The following is a 20,876-nucleotide window of genomic DNA, read 5'->3' as shown; positions in this document are numbered from 1 at the left end:
AGTTTGTTACACACAACCAAAAAAGTAGATTGAATATTCTATAGTAGATTATAATAGATTTTATAGTTGATTATAGTAGATGTTATAGGCTAACTAATTCCGTGAAAATTGAATATTCTATAGTAGATTATACCAAAAGTACATAACGTATATAATAATGTAAATTTGGTAGAATTTAGTTTTAAAAAAATTAAAAATTATTACACAGGGACACTTGTCAGCCTCAGACTGAGCGTTCTGTGTTTTAGTAGAGTATACAGATATGATGTGAACATATATAATGGGACCATAAGAGAGAGAAATAATAAAAAATGGGGGAAGGGGACTTTGGGTGTAATATTTTGTGTAGAAGTTACTAAACATAGAAATGGAACTTATAACAAAATACGGCCGAAAATGTGTATGTAGCTCCTAAACAAATACGGAGGGAGAACAAACAACTAATAACTAATTGTTAAACGGGGCCATGAGAATATGATATGTACCTTTTCCCTTTTTTTTACTTGACTTAATTTGACTTTAACGCTATTCAAATTTATTATTAAGAAAACAATGCTCGGGGGAATTTGTCAAATTCGTCTCAAAATATCCACTTTTTTTTTTTTAGTTATGTTTAAATATGTATAATCTCTATTATATAAGTGAAGAGTGGAGCTGAGGGATATTTCAGTAACACCACTTTTGGTGTCCCTCTAAGATAAGACTAAATTGCCCTCTAAACTTTCACAATTAAATTCAATTAAAAAGTTATTATTTATTGATTTAAAAATCTAATTATTTATTGATTTTAAAAACTAAAAATCAATAACAAATCAGGAAGTTTTTTGTTGCCAGCATTATGGGCTAATCCCCATATGTGTAAATTTAATGGTCTAATATTTGGAGATCTTTGACTTTGTATAAAATTAGGAAACTATTATGGCATTTATTTTCCATAATAATGGTAAGATATGATTGTGTAGAAAAGACTATAAGAATATAGTTGCACGTAGTATGTACAAGATCTTTGCTTACGCCCATACATCAATATTAAGTAAAAATACAATTTTAAGTTTTTAATAATTTCACATGCATCGAGTGCATATAAGATATATATCTCTATTTTACAAGGGAATTCATGAGGTCATTTTAGTAAATGACCTTTTGGTGTCCCCTTATGGAATAGACTATAATACCCTTAATAAGTTTTAATTTAATTTAATTATAATAATTCTAAAAAACTGATAATTTAACTCATATTGTAGAAAACAAAATTTCAATGCACGTGACAACCGAAAGTCAACAACAATTTAATTTAATTCCTATAGCAAACATGAAAGCAATTAGATAAGGCAGTTAAAAAAAATTGGAATTCATACCTTCAATCTTACATTTTTTTTATTACAAAATTAAACTTAGTCTTACTCTTAAGCACTTTGCGGCAAAAAAACGCAAAAAAATGAACAAGTAAAAAACACAATATTTTAGTTCATTATGATCAAACTTTAGTTTAATAACTTAGCACTTAAGTGTCCACATAAGGTATTGATAATGCACTAATAAAAATTGTTAAAAAAAATTATAAAACGTTCGAACATAGTTGCGTATATATCAAATCAGATTTTTAAAAATATCTGCACGCATTGCGTGCATAGAATACTAGTTCTGTATATTAGCAGGAATAATTGAATATGCATTAGCGAACGCGGCTAATTAAAGATTTATCAAACTAGCATGATATTTAAATGGGTCCACTTTACAATTAAACATTTAATTTTAATTTTATTTTAGTTATTACTTAAATCGCACAACATTTTTCCAAGCACAAGAGCACACCAATGCTTATAGTTAGGGACTTGCTTGCAATTTCTAGAAATCTCAACCTACTAGCTTGACCATTGGAGTTGAAATAAGAAATTAGCTTAGCCAAGCTTTCACTAAATAATATTGAATTTAAAACATTGAGTACAAGTATGACTAAATTAAATAACAAGCTAATAGCTAACGATTGAGACATAAACTAGCTAGGAAAGAAAACATCTTGGAATGTTATGTGACATGACAGGCTAATTTAACAATTAGCTTAGGATTTGAAAACACTTGATTTTGAAAAGAAAAAAAAAAGACGAAGTAATTCATAATTGCTTTCCAATTTTATGTTTCTGGCTTTCAAATTAAGATTTCTCAATGTATTACTTCCTCCTAAAGTTAATGTCGACTTGCTTTTAACCCTTATAGATATCACAAATTCTTATTTACAAGTGGTGTACAATAAATATTGTACACCGAAATTAAAGTTAACTTAAAATACTTAAAAGTTACCTTTATATATGTAAAAGTTATAAAAATTTTAGTTACATTTTTTTTTCATTTTTATAAAAAATATTTCATCAAAATCACTAATAATGTATAAAGTTAGTTATTTAACGGTTTAAAATGTTTATCTATCAACCTTTTTTGTTATAATATAAAAGTTAATCAAAATATAGTAAAAGTTACAAAAACTACGTAAAAGTTATTTTGGTGTACAATAAATTTATTGTACACCTTGTGCGCACAAGATCTTTTGTATATATATACTTCCTCCTAAAATATATACTCCGTATATATTTTTTAACGGGAACCCTTATAATTAAACATACACCGAGTACATGATTTTGGAAATGTACCACTTAATTTGATGGGTAATATTGGATACAAATCACATAATTATCTTTCATTTTAACACGTTTAGGCCCTGTTCGGCAAAATTAGCGGTAGCGGGTAGCGGTTAGCGGTTGAGTAGCGGGTAGCGGTTAAAGTAGCGAGTAACGGTGAATAGTAGCGGGTAACGGTTAGATGTTGAAGTAGCGGTAACTAATATGAGTGTTCGGTAAAAGTAACGGTTGATATTATAAAAATAAAAATAAAAGCAAGAATATTATTTAAAACTTTGTTATAAACTTGTCAAACGCTACCCGCTACCTTAAACGCTACTAATTTTAACGTTTGACAAAAGCTGCCCAACCGCTACCTCAACCGCTAACCGCTACCTAAATCGCTACTTTACCAAACACTTACAAATTTTACAAGTAGCGTCTTGATTAGGTCAAAACGCTACCCACTACCTCAAACGCTACCGCCGAACACGCCCTTAGTTCGAAAAAGTTTAAATAACTCACTACTCCCTCCATTTCTAAATGTTTTTCCCATTTTCTTTTAGGGCTTGTTTGGTATAAATGTCGGAAAGGGAATGGAATGGAAACAAATAAGAAGGGGAAAAAGTAACGTTAACTATTACCATTTTTAGTTGTTTGGTATATTATGGGAAAGGAATCACATACGTAAGATTCCTTTATTTGACGTTTGGTAAGTAATACTCCGTATAGAGTAGGGAAATAAATAAGGGATTTTTGACTTATTTCTTAAAATACCAACATTTATTACAGGAAAATACGTTTTTGCCCTTTGATATTCACCCCTCCAATAAAAAAAGAAATAACAACAACAATAATAATAATAATCTAATATATATATATATATATATATATATATATATATATATATATATATATATATATATATATATATATATATATATATATATATATATATATAATATATATATATATATATATATATATATATATATATATATATATATATATATATATATATATATACACGCATATACTACCTCCGTTCCTTAATGTTCTTTACGCTTTGGAATATGTGTCCCAAGTATGAAAACTTTGACCGTAGATTCTCATTGTTATATACATCAAAATGTTATCATTTAAGATCTTGTTAGATTGGTCTCGTTATGTATTTTCAAAATATTAAATTTTAATAATTTTTTCACATACGGAAATGGATATATAAGTGGTTAAATATTGCATTAGAGTTCGTGCAAATAGTAAGCGTAAAGAACATTAAGGAACGGAGGTAGTATAATATATATATATATATATATATATATATATATATATATATATATATATATATATATATATATTATATATAAAGGAGGCATATTTGCTGAATTATTAAAGCGTCACCTAGGATTACTAATGGTTTCGGTCAATGAAAAATAAAATTTCTAATTTATTTTTGAATTAAAAAATCGAGTGCCGCGTATATAATTTATTAGGTGCCACGTAGATATTTAAATTAATTAGTAATTACTAACATATACAATTTTATCCAAAATCTAACGTTCTAATAATTAAAAAATAAATCTAAAATAGAATTCATCAAAAATCAAACACTAATATAAAATAAAATTCAATCCAAAATCAAACATTAATCCAATATTAGGGCGCCACGTAGAAAATCTAATGGTTTCGGCCAATGAAAAATAGGACTTCAAAATTACTTTTGAATTGAAAAGTCGAATGCCACGTAGTTAAATAATTAGGTGCCACGTAGATATTTTTATAAATTAATTATTAATATTTCTTAAATACAATTTCATCCGAAATCACACTATAATGAATAAAAAAAATCTAATATAAAAAAAAAACCAATCTAATCTAATACGAAGTATGAGTATTATTTTAACGTACAATTTAATAGGAACCGTGCATCGCACCGGCTAAAATCTAGTATATATATATAGGAGACATATTTGCTGAATTATTAGAGCGCCACATAGGATTACTATTGATTTCGGCCAATGAGAAATAAGATTTTTAATTTATTTTTGAATTAAGAAATTCGAGTGCCACATAGATAATTTATTAATTAGGTGCCACATAGATATTTTAATTAATTAATTACTAATATATACAACTCCATCCATAATCAAACACTCCAATAATTAAAAAATAAATCTAAAATAAAGTTCATCTAAAATCAAATACTAATCTAAAATAAAATTCAATCCAAAATCAAACACTCCAATAATTAAAAAATAAATCTAAAATAGAGTTCATCCAAAATCAAATATTAATCTAAAATAAAATTCAACTCAGAGTCAAACACTAATCCAATATTAGAGCGCCACGTAGAAAATTTAATCGTTTCGGCCAATGAAAAATAAGATTTCGAAATTATTTTGAATTAAAATAGTTGAGTGTCATATAGATAAATAATTAGGTGTCACGTATATATTTTAATTAATAAATTAATTACTAATAATACACATATACAACTTCATTCAAAATCAAACATTCTAATGATTAAAAAATATATCTAAAATGAAATTCAATCCAAAATCAATAACAGTTGGTGTATATAGGAGTTTTATTTGAACTTAACAATTTAATAGAATCCGTGCATCACACGGGCTAAAATCTAGTAATAATAATATAACAACGACAAAGCTTTTATGAAAATCAACTACAAAATATAACGAATTCTAACAATAATATTAATAATAACAACAATAACAGTTTTTACAAAATAAAATAAAATACGAAGTATATATATGAACACAATAAAAATATAAATCTATCATCACATCATTGATCATCATTGTCATCGATAATCATTTATGTACCGTGAAGCTCGCCGCATGGCACGATCATCATAAATGATCATCATCATCAACAAGTTTAAAAGATTTGATTAAACAAATTAATAAGCATCATCATCATTGATCATCATCATCAGAGTAACCTCAAACTCAAAGGACAGAGAGAGGGGGAGAGAAGAGAAAGAAGGAGAATCGGAGATGGAGTGAAGGAGGAAGAGTTGTTGAGGGGAAATGTTAACCGTCACCTCTGGGTTTTGACCGGAAACAAAATGGAGGAATACGTTACCGCCGAGTAATGGTAATGGTTAATCCATACCTCTAACCAAATAACCCGTAACGGTAACTATTACTTGATTCCATTTCCAACCCCAAAAAAAACCCATACCAAACATCTTCTTAAGATATCCTAAAATGATCTTCTCAATTCTTTTCTTTCCTTTTTAACCTTGTAATTCAATTGGTTTAAGTTTGGATAAATTAATAGGTTGACATTTTTATTCCTTAAATTCTATTGGCTCACAACCTTTACAGCTACTCCCGTATTTAATTAAAAGATACACTTTGACCGACACGTAATTTTATGAGATGTTGAATTTATTAAAATAAACTGAAAGTGCGATAGTAGATGGAATATTTATTATAGTAAAAGATAATGCGAGTACATATAAAGACCACAAAAGGAGATAAATATCAATATAACTGAAAGTGCGATGACATGCTAAAAAATAAAAGTGTATCTTTTAATTAAATACTAACTACTATAAAAAAAAAAATGTATCTTTTAATTAAACATGGATGAATAATTAATTTGTAATGTTCTCTTCTCCTTAATAACAATGTAAATGGCAAAAACATTTAGGGACGAAAGGAGTACAAGAGTACCATAAACACGTGGCTTCTAATGTAGTGATGGATTAAGATATAAATATAGCCTTGTGAAGGAAAAGTAGGGAGGGTGTATCTAACGGTATCTCATTGTATAATAGGGGAAACAAAATTTCGAAGTTTACAGTTGAATAACATACAACAATCCGATCAAGAAGCCAAGATGGCCAATAAACTAAACATTACTGGTTGCAACTATTGAAGAAATTGAAATTGAAACTCAAACCAAAAAGTTAACAAAAATGCATTTGTGTTTTTCCACTAAGAAGAATCAAGGGAGAGATCTTCAAGTTCTCGGACGCTTTGATTAGCAGCTTTCTTGAGCTCTAAAGCCCTTTTATAAGGTGGAGCAATTGGAGGTTGTATCGGATCCAAGCTCTTGTAAGTCGTCCCGTCAGCAACTTGAGGCAACGGGTATGACCGATCCGAGTCATATCCACAAAGATCTCCACAAGCCAAAAATGGAATATATACCTTATTTGGCCCTTCCAACCATGCACTGCCGCAATCTGTAATAACAAGAACAGAAGCAAAAAAAAAAAACATACACAACATTCATTAAAGACAGGAAACAGGTAAGAAAATGTATGCTTGTAAAAACTTTTTGGATTTCAATCATCTTTTTGACAGTGGGTTGCATAATTGTATGCTCTCAAATGCAAATAAGTTAGTACATTATCACTGTGAGAAGTGTTTTAAAATATTTATAAAACACGTTTTTGGAACCCAGAAATTGTTTTTAGTTTTCGTGGCAAAACGACAAAGCTGAATACTAGCAATGATATCGAAAAGGCCCTAATGATGCAACACAAGAATTCCTGTAAGATGCATGAAGAGCACGCACATGAACCAACGAAAAGAAAAATGTCTATTAGGTACACTTTACAGTTTACACTAAGCATGTCTCCCCCCTTTTCTCTCTCCTTTTTTTTTTTTTTTTTTTTTTTTTGTGAATCATGATTATAAAGGTTTTCCACTTGTATATGTAAGGGTCAAGAATTTTTAGTAGGGTATGACAGTATCTTAAATACGAGAAAGATAAGAACGTCAACAGTCGATTGTTTTTTTCTTCCTCAATGAAAACAGGGAAGGAAAATCAGTCTATAGTCTTCAAATGAACTATCTATTGGATAAAGGTAATTTTGGTGGAGGTAAGATAGGTACAAAATGTGGGCACCTAGTAATTAAAACATGCAGACACTCTAACCACTGGTGGACCAAATATCTGAAGTCTTGGTCCACTAATCTCTAACATATCAAAACTATGATTTTATCCATATCCAGGTCATAAGTAAGAGATGGTGATTTTTTTGGAATTGCCATGGCACTGATATACAATTATGGTGATCGAAAGGGCCGTAACTATTACGTGCAGTTAAGTAAAGGTCATGATACTTCTTTTTTTTAGTGAAGTTAACAGCTTTGAATGAAGAAGACTAGACTAAGGGTTTAGATTTTGGAAAGGGGAAGAGATAGTCAGTGGTTAGCCACTATCGCAATCAAAGCAAGACTGCAAGTTGCTCTCATATCTGATTGTAGGTGCATCTCAACGACTAAAATTACGGTAGTGTTGAATCTGTAGATACGATTGATATGAGTCACACCTGTAGGCTGGTAATAAAGGTGGTCAGCAAACAATCAGGTCACACCGATCCGGGCCGAGTAGGCCACTTTTGATGGGTTAAGCACTTAGGCCGGTGTTTGGGCCATTACAAATTCTACCCACAACCCTCATCCGCTAGATGGACCTTAAACAGTTTGGGACAGGCCAGAATTGGGCCTAACCCAGTGGACCTAGTGCTGGTAGGCTTGGGTACCCATTAGGGTCTTCCAAAGAAAAAATGGATTTATAAACACATTTATACGTATACCCTCTAAACCACCCCACTGCTGCAATCTATAGCAACAGGATATGAAGCAAACAGATGCAAATTCATCCATAAATTAAAAGCCAATAAAGGGGCAAAAGAAAATCGTTCTTACACCGTTAATTTTGGCTGATAATAGTGCACCACTATGGATTGACTACAATTTACGATTGCATGCCTTGAACAGATACTTCAAACACTAAATTTACCAACTTGCTCAAATTGCTTACACTATGGTATAAGTGGATAACCTGAGTTCAAACTAGGAATCTGCAAAATTGATTAATATGCACATGAACCAATGAATGTGATAGTGTAGGTCCTAAACTATAAATACGAAAAGCATGTCCCACCAGTGTTCAAAATGACTTGAATATATGGCTGGCAATGTGGTCGATTACATTTCAAACAGTAGCATTACCGTTTCATTTTTTAGGGAGGAGGGGGAGGGGGAGGCAGTGGCATTACCTAAGCAATTAAGCATGCAATTCTTGCAAAGATCAGGTGATGCAAAATACAAGCTAAAGTTCACTGCTTACCTAGATTATCCGCTCCAGAGGGGCTCCCGATCTCCTTCAGAAGACGATATAAATCCTTCTCGCTGAACCCTTCAGGAGGAGAGTAATCCTCGCAAACTGCAAATGCCTCTGCAAACAATCATTTGTGGACAGTTATTCTTTCAGTATCTTCAGCGTCAAAAATCAGAAGATCAAAGGTAGTATCTTCGGATGGAAAACAAAATCAAGATCATATCATACAGATCGGTTCTGCATTACCATAGGCAACAGAACAAAAGGGAATTATAGCAACAGTACTAGGTAAAGGTGTTAGGTGCGCAAAATCCAGCATACATGTTCTTGAAAATGTTAACAAAATCCTGAAATGTCTAACATCTAAGCCTGCACCCTAACACTTGCTATTACAAACATTCATGTATCCGCTAAGTGGAGATGCTGGGGACATGTTAAGATTTCCGAAGCTGATTTAATGAATTGGTAGAAAAGACGATAGCCTAACAGGTCTCACATCAAATTTTCGAAAAAAAATTGAATTAATCCTTAATTTTCAAGGAAAGATATAGTCAAATGCTCAAGACTACACTGCGCTCAAGATCCTATACAGTACAGAAACAGGCAAACAAATCTCCAATGACATGAGCTATAGTCGTAAAGATAAACTAAAAAGGAACAAATACATAGATTCCCCTTACCAATACTAGAATTACGGCTGCTTTTTGGTTTTGCAAATGTCACTTTTGGGAAAAATAGTTTCAGCTGCAGCACAGAAACAAAATCAAAGGGATATTCAGAGGTCATACCATAGTTCTGACCAAAAGAGTTATTCATGCTAACATGTTATGCCATGATAACTGTTGTGTATTTCACATGTTTCTATTGCCTTTTCAAACAGGATCAACGAAAACAGAGGTAAAAATCACACCTTCAGAGAGACTACGCATAAACATTTACCACAAATTACACATTTAGAATACTATATTAAGCAACATAGTATCATACATAAAGCTAAAGTGAGAAAGAACCTTAACACAATGTGAAAGAGGACGCTAGTGTACTGACTACTGAATGAAGCATCCAAGACAGTCACAAATTTACCAACCACAGAGTCGGGAAACTTATAATTGCCTAAAAATACAATTGACTTAACACGAGAAAATCATTGCAGTTCTCTTTCACACGCGGCGTCTGATAATCCACATGTTACTTTTGTGATTACATAATACTCTTTATGTTTTCCTTTATTTGAGTAAAATTATACATCTGTAAGTAAATCGTAAGGAAAATTGTAAACAATATAAAAATAAATAAAATTCACCAAGTTGGTAAACCAAAGTAAAGATACAACCAAAATTCACAAGCAGTGAAATATTAATAAGCAGATCAAATGCCACCTCTATGGAAAATATTGAGATATCACTGCTAGTTCGCAGCTCAGTAAAAAAAAATTGAAAAACAGATCATACCCCTTAACCCATTGCAATATCATTATACTTACGACCATAAGCGGATGGGCCCATTAACAGCAGCTGTGAACTAGTCCTGTGACTTCTTTTATATGTATATTCATTATATGGTTTGCAGAGGCTCCATTTCATTATCATTACCCCATTGCCTCAAAGAGGCTCCCGCAAGAAACGAGGTGAGGAGGGTCGGACGTACGCAACCTTACCCCTGCAATTGCAGAGAGGTTGTTTCTAATTGACCCAAAAGCAATAACGGGACGACAACGGGACGACCATCTTCTACTTCAAGGAAAGGAAGCGAAGAGGTTTTAAGAGCCATTTTGATTTAGTCCATTACATCCCACAGCCAAAAGGAACAAATGAATCTTTGGCTCCATCGGAAATGGCTCCATATTTCTTAAATCTTGTAATGTTGTCTTGTTATAGAATGCGAAAACTAATAAGTATTATGAACTCAAAGATATATGGTTATAGCCGTCATACATTCTTGTCGTGCTTCTCTATACAAAACAAATCGCAAGTTATAAACTTATAATTACACAACCACACCATAAGTTATAATTACACAACCTCACCATAAAACAAACATATGGTTATACTAGTTAGTTTGTATTTATTATTCAGATACATGTGGAGGTACATTTGATTAGGATTAGAGATCCTAAAACAGTACATAAAAGTGACAAATCCGTCAAAGGTATCTTTGAGAACACTGCCAAACGACATCAGATTTATAAAAAGAAGTGTATCTTATGCAACAAAACCAGAAGAGAACTATTAAAGACAAGTCTAGAATATTGCTTTTCAGCCAAATGCCAGATTCCCAAGTCTAGAGTATAGTTTTCAAGCCAACTGCCAAATTCCCTCACCTCTCATTCCAGAGAGGGGGAGAGCGATAAGATTAAGAAACAGTATACTCAATTAACTTGAACAGCAATTAATCTATCTGTCTGAAATAAATGGCCCGTTTCTATTAGGGTGATGTACAAGAAATGGCTTTAAGGAGAGATGGGCGAATTTTTTTGGTAAACTATTAAGAAAGGCAATTCAACAAACCGAGTAAAAGGCTCAAAGCGAGTTCCACTTATCTAGAGGTACCCATGGAAGTCAGAACTCCAGCAGGAAAGCCTCGCTACCTATGGATTCTATAAACCCCAAGGGCTCTGATCAATTAGCTGAGCTGATAACAGTAACAGATGATAACTTTGACCAGCCTTCTTCAGTTTAGAGAGGAAAGCCATCTCAGTACCAATGTGAAACGACAACAGTAAACAAAAGTAAAGTTAGTTCAGTCAACGAGGAATGCTCGTCTTCTGAGACATGCCAAAACAGTAAGACATTGAAACTGGGGCGAGCTAGAATATAATTTACAAAAAAAGAGAGATACAGGAGACTTATCGTATATAAAATCTTGTTAAAAACATTTTGTAAAATCTTGTCGTGTCAGTTCTCACCTGGCAATAAAGGAGGCTAGTGTCTTTGCCACGGAATATCTTTGCAATAAATTTCCCTCCCTTCCTCAATATGTGAGTAACAATTGTCAAACCCTAAGGACAAAATTCCAAGATAGTCAGTTTTCCAAACCAAAAGAAGAACTTAAACAAACAAATAATACCAAAGAAGGATACAAGTTCATTACGCTAATACATGCCCCCATTCAATTCCAAACATTCTGAAGAAAGATGAAAAACTGCACCAGAATTTCCCAGGAGAAATGATATATATAGTGGAATTTCAGTGTTTATTTTTCTAGGTAAGCGCATACTACGTAGTTGACATCATACAGTGAAACTTCAGCTTTTATTTTGTATTTTTTAAAAGCTATAATAACTTGAAATGTATAGATGAGAAACCATGATGCCTTAGAGGTGGCTAAATATATCTAACAGAACCACATTCCTTGTGAATAGAAAATTAGATCTGCTGACAGAGACGTCTTCTCCAAAAACAGCAGCCATATTATAGACAGAAAATAAGAACATACATGTAAACAGAACAGCATCCTCTGGGTTATATTGATCTGTTTGATATGAGGTTGATTAAAAAACAAGTTGAATGTGAAGAGAAGACAATTTGTAATTGCATTTATCAGCTCTCTGCTAATCTATATAATTAAAGAAAATAATTATATTTTATAAATAAAATTATATTTCATAATTTCATAAGAACCTAGAACTGGCAATGTTAAGGCCTATTAGATATAGATAGAGCTTACAGGAAATTTCTCTTGATTCTGTACTTCACATGCAGTGTAGTGAATCTGACAGTCAACAATCTTTGGGGTTATTCAATGATGTATTCCAAATACGTGAATCATTAATGACCTTCACTTTAGAAAATTACAGTTCAGGTTCAGTTAGGTTCACTATGATGCTTGGCATTCTTTGTTTCTTTAGATTCAAAACATATAAAGCAAGCCTGAGCGAACACAATCATCCTTAGGATACAGTTGCAAATATGAGTACTGCTGTACTGGTGATGAGAAAGTCTGAACATAGCAAAGCTGGCTCAAAAAGCACATCAAAACCAGTAATTTATTCTCTTTAGTGATGCACCAGCTATTGGTAAGAAATTACTTACCGCCAGTATCAACTGAGATTGAACAAACTCATCCATGTCATGAAGTCCAGTAACTGTACATCAAGAAGACTAAAAAATCAACACAAATAACCCATTGAACTATTGAAGTAATTACAAATCAATTTCTTTTCAGACATAAGAAAGTATATTTAGCTATAAAACCCAATTTACAGAGCTTATACTGCATGAGAGTTGTGAGATAAGCTAACCATCAGGTGCACCATCGCAAACAACCAAGTCAGCCTTACATCCATCAAAATGTCGAATGACCTGACAAAAGAAAAGAAGATTAGTTAGCCACAAGTTCACATGACCAACATGCAAAACAATGTAAAACTGATAGAAAACTTCTAGTAACGCCCACAATATACTATTCAAAGTGTGCATGAAGGAGAAATTGACAGGTCCATGGGTATTTGGTGCCATTACACAAAAACGAATGGTAAAAATGGTTTCATTGTCAAGGAGAAATCACCAAAAATATAAGCTGTATACTTATCAAGCCAACATCTAAGATATAAATCAGGCCATTAAACCCTTAACTTTCCCTCTGTGTACAGCCTTTCAGAGGGTGGGTTCCTATTAAGTAAACTAGTGATGAAAAATTATATTCAAGCCTGACTACTAAGATTAATCAGCTATCAACACAAAGAAATGAGAAACATGCATGGAAAACCATCAAAAGACAACTCCGCTCATAATACAACTTATAGTTTTAGAGAGACAGATACAACCACGAACTCTACTAACACAACCTAACAAAATAATGGACTGAGGCATTCATGCTCATAGGAAGTGCAACTTCAAGAAAAAAAGGATGCAATAAGCACCCAACAACACTCATCAAAGGCCACATCCAATAGAGTGAAATCATTTTCAAGCTAAAAGCTTCATGGTTAATGCAATAATGAAACATAATTTGACAGAAGAAAATTGGAGAGTGGCTCCAAAATCTAAGAATAGCAATTCATACTTCACATAAAATACTCCCTCCGTCCCAGGTTATTTCGACACTTATCATGGCACATAGTTTTAAGAGATAATTTGTTATTTGGTTATCAAATATTATTTTATTAGAAAAGTAGATGGGAAAGTAGATATTTTATTGAAAAGTAGATAGTGGGGTATTATTTTATTGAAAAGTAGATAGTGGGGTGTTTATTTTAATGCAACGTGAGAGAGAGTAGGACCCTTACTTTATGGTAGTGGAAAGAGAGATGTATTAAAATAGTTGTGGACCTTTCCCAAAATAAAAGTGTAAAAACTAATCTGGGACGGATGAAAATGGAAAGTGTAAAAACTAATATGGGACGGAGGAGCAAACAACTAAACATCATCAATCGATCATAGAAAGTTATGCAAAAATACTATAAAACCATGAGAAAAAACCCTACCACTTCCGCCGTTCTTGCATTCGTTATGTCACCTTGTACTTGAATCACTCCATCTATTGGAGCCATGGGTTGCAAATCAACAGCAACTATAAGAGGAGGGTCAGTATCCCTGTGGAGCAGTTTTTAAATATATGAGTTCCATCATCGTTTCGATCTTATGAGAACGAATAAAACACCCATTTGCAAAAAAATCCACACCTGAAGTACAACACCCACATTTCACAAGCTGATGCAAACGGAGCTTTGATTTAATGGTGAAAAATATTTAGCAAGTGCATGAGAGACCTCTGAGGAAATTCCAGCTCTATATTTCTAGAATTACACCAATTCAATAGGTAATTTTTTGTGAACCATTTTCTGTGCACTCTATATTTTGTATTTAAGATTGGCACAGCAGAAGAAAACAACAGCCACCTATCTGGGTATGGTCGACCCACACCATTGTTAAAATCAGCTAAAGGTCTAGGTACGTGGCATGAACAGCATGACAGGATAAAGCAACTTCGGTTTACAGCATCATTATGGAATCTTTTTTTACATGTATGGTGGGATAGTACATCAACGGTTTTTAACATCATCCGCTTAAATGCTATTTTTTTGTTACAGTGAAAGTTGGAAAAGAAAACACAATTCATCATAATTTCAATTTTTCAATGATATTGGGCTGGTTTTGTGACTTTTGTCCAATTTGTAACACGTTGTCCATCATAAACAAAATTCAAAGAGTCATCCAATGAATTATGTCCCCCATCCCCCAAATAGTCTCAACACTTTCCTTTTCCATCTGTCCTCAAATAGTCCGAACACTTCATATTTTGGCATGGTCCAGCTAATTTTCTATTATTGCTTACCTCTTCTATTGGACCCACTATCTCCTTACTCACCTACTTTTTTTATTAAAATAACATAGTTATGCCCAAAAGTTTTGATAATTGATAACCTAAACAATAGTTTATTTCCCACAACTTTTTGCACTGATAAGTGTTCAAAACTAATATGGGATAGGGAGAGTAGTTCAAAGGTCTATTAGAGCCCAGCCAAGACACTTTAATCCAAGGCTGGTAATTGGTATGTTTGATATTTTTACCTTGCCTTTACATCCAGGTTCTTACTTTGACAGCATAGTAAATGCCTCCAGGCATATGTACCATGATCAAGGTCACATGTCAGGGGGACAAGGGTACCACACCTGGAAGTAACTCCACGTAAGGAGTGATGATAGACTCCCTTCATTGAGTAGCCAGCTACTTAGAGATTCAGCACATTGTGCAAGTATGAAAGCTACACATATTGCTTGGTAAAGTCCTAGAGACTCTATATTGTTGACAAGCTAAACCTAAGTGAACTCCCAAAAGAAGGATGGCTTGAACGCATGCCTAGAATCAATAGTAGCTATAAAGTTAGGACCCAGTAGGCTGAAAAGACGCAGATTGTCTGGTAGTTTTGCAAGATTCTGCGTCTCAGAGTGATAAGATCCTTCAGGCAATATATAATGAGGTAACTATGGTGTTCCACACCATAAAATTAAAATTAAACCATAACTTACTGAGTTTGGTATCACTGCCAGTATTAAGTGCTCTGTATTTGGTTTGGAAGATTTCAGAGGTTAGTTATACACTTGTACCATACAACTTGATAAACTGATCACAAATAAGTAAAAACTACTTGAAAACTGAAAAATGGTAAAATCAACACCATTTGAATTTGGTGAAACACTGAAACCGTAACAAGGTTGAAATGGAAAATCGACCACCAACTTGTTAAAAGAAGTATTGAAAAACCAATTGTCTCTCCTTATGAAGGATCTTCTCTCTGATTGCTCTTCCTTTCCTATATAGGGCCAATGTATCCTACAGGAGATCATGGATTACATATTCTGGCTTGAGGTTAACACACTTATGGGTGCCACTTGTCATGTGGAGATTATGGAATGGATACCTCCATGTGTCAGGTTAAAGATGAAAGTAGAGTGTATCCATAAATATGGATGTCACTTGGATAGGGAATAGCATTATCAAGAGCACACTCACGGGCAATAGTTACTGACTAGCAAGAACAAAGAATTACAAGATCAGAGCGTGACAAATGACAAGCTAAAAGGACTCATCTCATGCATGGCATTATTGAATTGAGCCAACTCATAGAACACTTGACAGTTGAGACGACTCAACCAAGCTCGGCTAAAACCTTACTTGAACTAAACCTAATTTGAGTGTTTAAAGAGTTAAGGTAGGTTGACTAGATCTATTTACTTTATACTAAATAAAAAACCAAGAAGTATGAAACAAAAAAGGATAGCATAAACTAAAATGCTTGCAAAAAAAAAAAAAATCAAGATGTTTTTCTTTATTGAAAGAATTGTATTTAACATACTTAAAATAACTAATAAGGAAAAACATTCCTTTTATAGTACTATGTATCTACTACGTCCTCCATTCTTTAATGATCGCAACAATTGGGACTTTTACACTATTCTATCCTAATTTTGACCACATTTTTTAATGTAAAACATTGTTGGAATAGTCTCTAAGTATATTTTCAAAATATCAACATTTTTACAACTTTTAGGAAAAAATGAACTTCAATAATCCAACCTTTGCCCGCTCGACACTCGTCTTAAAAAAATCCCACTTTTGAGTTAACTCGGAATAAAACAGCCTTTAGGGGTATCTTCTTTAAACAGCCCCTGGCCGGATTTAACCTATTTGGAAGGTAAAGTGGTCCATGTGTCATGTTTTTATTGGTTTTTATTTCTTAAACAATTAAATTAAGTTAAATGAATTATCCCATCTCTCCTCTACTCCGTTCATCCTAGCCTCCTTGGCTAGCTCTTAGTACACCCTAGAGCACCGCCAGCCACCATTATCGCTGCCACCACCAGCAAAACATAAAGCACTACCAGCCAAATCCACCACTAAAAATTAAGGAGGCCGGAGCAGCGCCCGCCACCAATACAATCACCAACCTCAAAATGCCACTAGATATCAGCAGGAACTGAGCCTAATAACAGAATGTTTGGAGGATTGAACGCCCGCATTGTTGGAAACCTTAGTACCCAAAACCCCAAACGAAATTAAACCAACTCTGTCGTCGTCGTCGTTGCATTATTTAGTAGCACCTCCATTGCATTCATTTCCAACAACAACAACTCAACAAGAAGAGCGCGTAGCAGCAAGTGTGATTGTTTTCGCAGAGGTTGCTGCGGTGGGGTCAATTTATGGGTCTAACTCTCAAATCAAGGGCCCTGATCAACGTCACCAGCACCAATCCTCTTCATGGGAGTTTGGGTTCAGTACTTCGGCGGCCGTTGCTGGAGTCTTTGTCGTTGGTGAAAGAGGAGAAGAGGGTTGATGTGAAAGTTGGAGGGATAATGATGTACCCCGGTAGTGTCTATGTAGATGTAAAAGGTAAAAACCGAGAGTAAATAAAACTGGGAGGAGATAGAGAGGAGAGGAGGAAGAAGAGAGACAAAGGGAATGAGAGATTATGAATGACTAGTAAGATACAACACTTGTCATAATTAAATGATTTTTGGGAAAAGTAAGTCACGTAATATATTTTCCACTTATATAAAAAACCAGCCATAGGTCATTAGGGACTGTTTAAAGAACATATCCCCAAAAGGTTGTATTATTCTTAGTTAACCCAAACGTCAGACTGTTGTAAGAAAACTCTCAGAAGGTTGGATTATTACAATCAATTTTTCCTAACTTTTATTAAAACAAAGTCATCTTGGCTCTATATCACCCATTACCACATGATCATTAGGAACTTGCAAAAGCGTGTGAATGGACATGAACAGCGTAGGTCAAACTAAGGTCCCATTCCAAAGTTGATATGATGTGCTTACTATAGCAATTTGACATGATGGCTACAGGTACGATCAAATTTAGGACCTTATATGGGAAGGAAGCCTACTGGTGGGCCAAGTGTCAAGCAATGACATGTTGGCACTTGGCACCAAAACAAACAGATACTTCGGTTATGGGCAGTAAAGCTTTCGAAAGGAGGTGATACTGTTTTGTCAAGCCATGTGGGTGGAGGAACCCTATCCATGTGATAAAGCTCAAGAATCTTCCTTGGTCAAAGCTAGTGAGGGTTAGTAGAGTGTCAATCCGATGACTTCCAGGTCATTACATGTAGAAAAAAACATACACACGATATCTAATGACAAACCAAGTGTATTATCCATGCTTAAAAGCCGGATATTTTGTATTAAAAAAAGTAATAAAAAAGAAAAGAATTTTAGAGTCTTCATTGCACCTCAAGTACCATTTTAGATACTGACACTCGGACATTAATATGACACTTAGACACTTCATTTAAGCCAAAATTAGGGAAATTCACATAAAATGGGAATGCCTTACATCGGGCACACACCCATGTCTGATACTTCTAGCAAATCTGAGTAACATAGCATAATCATTAATTGATGCTTCGTTATTAAAGAGTAGAACTTTCTGCATAAACAATTCAACATTCTTAATTCCTAAAAGGGCAACTTAAATCCACAGAGGCCACAACTTCAGCAACATGGCACAAATCATTGTTGGGGCCATTTCATTTCAATTACTAATTTTATCCATGGAAGCAGAGCATGTAATTTTCTGTGAAGAGCATGCATGCAATGTTTAAGCCACGAAGTAAATTCCCTTCCACCCTAACCCCTGGCCAATAGATATGTGAGGCATAAAGTAATGAGCCATAGTTACATGTGTAAGCTCGAGATATGATACAAAAATGAAGAAGCTAAACAAATGCAGCTATGGACAGAAATGGCAGTATGCTTATGTTGAAATTTTGCAAATTATTAGTAAAGGATACAAATACTAGTACGGGGTTCATATTTTCTGATGGTTTATGAAAATAATAATGTACATACATTTACTTTTTGGTTTTAAAAGTATAGTCTCAATAAGAATAGAAGAATACGGAATAAAAGTATAGTCTCAAATTCTCAATAGGAATAAAGACAAAGAAATGTAAAAAGCGCAAAGGTAGAAACCTACTAACTAAAATCAATTAATATTCATACGGAAAGAAGAACAAGGAATGAAAAAAACATTGCCAATTGCTTAACCTTGAACTCGCTGCTCTATTCATCAGCACTATCAACACGTCAACTACTTTTCCACTGATCCAGCCCAGTATATATATGACGTTGTATTATTTGTGAAACAATTTAATTTGTTGTAGGGGCTAAACCCCCCCACCCCCACACACACACACACACTACCACCGCACACGCCCCTGGCGGACAGGTTTCGAGACAAAGTTACTCCTTCGTGTGAGAGTAATTTAAGATTAAAAAAATGATCACAAGGACCGTCAGCTCCTAGTCAAACACTTAATGGTTGCAACAACCAAATATATGAACCCTAAAGAAAATCCAAATTAAGATAAGAAAGTAGGAAACACACCTAGAATCAGGTGAAAGCTTCGCTGGGAGATACAACTTCCGACTCAAAACCTACAAAGCAGAATCCAAACAATAAGATTTCTACTATGTAAATTCTCATCTAGAATTCATACAAAATTTGGTCAGCTTTGACTTAATCTGTTGGCCTTTACATTTATCAGTGACAAAGGTAAATGTACATGTTTCCAAAACTTAGAAGCGTAAAAGGCACATAAAAGAAACTAAAGAATAGCCTATCATCACTTCCAGCTCTATGTCAGTGAATATATTAGGTTATATCATCCAGGCCAACTTCGCATAGTCGGTGTTTTTGAGAGGACAAAATGAAATGCATTCGATGATAGGATGCCCTTGCATTGTTAATTGTATACTAGCATCAACTTATGATCACTAAAGTAGACAACCTTAAGTAAAACAAATGACAGAAGTACAGCAATAAAACGAAACCTGACTCCAGCTACCAGGTGCTGCACAAAGATCCACTACCCTCTTCACCCCTGCAAATTCCGCCACCAACCCATTTCCAAATCAAAGTCTTACTGCCAAATGTAAGCAAATAAGTTAAAGAGGTACAAAACTTTAGTAAGGGTTACATCATACATTCATACCTTCAAAAATATTGAATTCCTCATCAATTTGAAGGAGCTTAAAGGCACTTCGAGCTCGCCATCCTTCTTCTTTTGCCTTTCTGTAGTAAATATCCTGGAAGATTAAAGCAGCTACCTTCAATGAAACAAAAACTAAATGAAGAAAACCTGATTTTAATTGGTGGTTCCATGTGAAAAAAGATAAAAAGGAAATGTACAAACCCTCTTGTCTCTTGAAGCTTTACCCATTCTTCACTTGACCCGGAAAACTGAAGTGTAAAACAAACTTTTAATCAAATACATCAATGGAATATTCATATAGCGTTATCAATTTCTAGTTTTCAAACATTCCATTTTCATGCGTGATTTTTGACAATTGATCGAGACTACTACCAATATATAAAGAAAAATCGATACATAATAAGTAATTTTACCGTTAATAGCAGCAGGCTGAGAAGGAGAGCACCACCGACTAGAGGTATTTGGCAGAGGCGCCGCCGACTAGAGGTGGTTGGAGGGTTTTAAGAGGAGGAGGAACGGGAAGGACTATGCGAACACCAACACTTCAGTACTTGAACACCATTTTCCTCAAAAATAAAAAGATATATTGCCCCATTTCAACATTTTGGTCTAACTTTAAAAACATTCACCTATAAATTTTCAACCAATGATGTCTTGGTCTAGTGGTTAAGATTGAGGGCCTGTGTACAATAGGTCTCAGGTTCGAA

The 20,876-nt window shown here is 33.9% G+C and overlaps 1 protein-coding gene across 2 annotated transcripts; it reads right to left on the bottom strand.

The window, feature by feature from the left end:
• Window positions 1-6,390: 6,390 nt before the first annotated feature.
• LOC110794944 (putative tRNA (cytidine(32)/guanosine(34)-2'-O)-methyltransferase) lies at window positions 6,391-20,760 on the bottom strand. 2 transcript variants are annotated; one of them, XM_021999910.2, is made up of 12 exons: window positions 20,583-20,760; window positions 20,371-20,417; window positions 20,170-20,284; window positions 20,009-20,058; window positions 19,563-19,612; window positions 14,143-14,251; window positions 12,958-13,018; window positions 12,749-12,801; window positions 11,623-11,715; window positions 9,398-9,461; window positions 8,727-8,834; window positions 6,391-6,828 (listed from the first exon to the last, which is right to left on the bottom strand). In XM_021999910.2, the coding sequence occupies exons 2-12, from the start codon at window positions 20,395-20,397 to the stop codon at window positions 6,581-6,583; spliced, it is 978 nt and encodes a 325-aa protein (XP_021855602.2). In that variant the 5' UTR covers window positions 20,398-20,417; window positions 20,583-20,760; the 3' UTR covers window positions 6,391-6,580. The 2 variants fall into 2 exon arrangements, with proteins under 2 accessions (XP_021855602.2, XP_021855603.1); XM_021999911.2 differs by having other exon boundaries at window positions 20,170-20,263; window positions 20,583-20,759.
• Between the last annotated feature and the right edge of the window lie 116 nt (window positions 20,761-20,876).

This window comes from Spinacia oleracea, chromosome 3 (genome assembly GCF_020520425.1).
Source record: "Spinacia oleracea cultivar Varoflay chromosome 3, BTI_SOV_V1, whole genome shotgun sequence".
Taxonomy (NCBI): Eukaryota; Viridiplantae; Streptophyta; class Magnoliopsida; order Caryophyllales; family Amaranthaceae; genus Spinacia; species Spinacia oleracea.
The sequence above is the reverse complement of the archived record's forward strand: the minus strand, read 5'-3'. Positions and strand labels throughout refer to the sequence as shown.

Bases quoted from the DNA above. Each gene is read 5' to 3' on its own strand.
- LOC110794944 (XM_021999910.2), bottom strand. From the start codon at position 20,397: ATGGGTAAAGCTTCAAGAGACAAGAGG. The intron at 20,285-20,370 runs GTTTGTACATTT...GTTTCATTGAAG, and splicing joins AAGCTTCAAGAGACAAGAGG to GTAGCTGCTTTAATCTTCCA. The intron at 8,835-9,397 runs GTAAGGGGAATC...GATTGTTTGCAG, and splicing joins CAGCCGTAATTCTAGTATTG to AGGCATTTGCAGTTTGCGAG.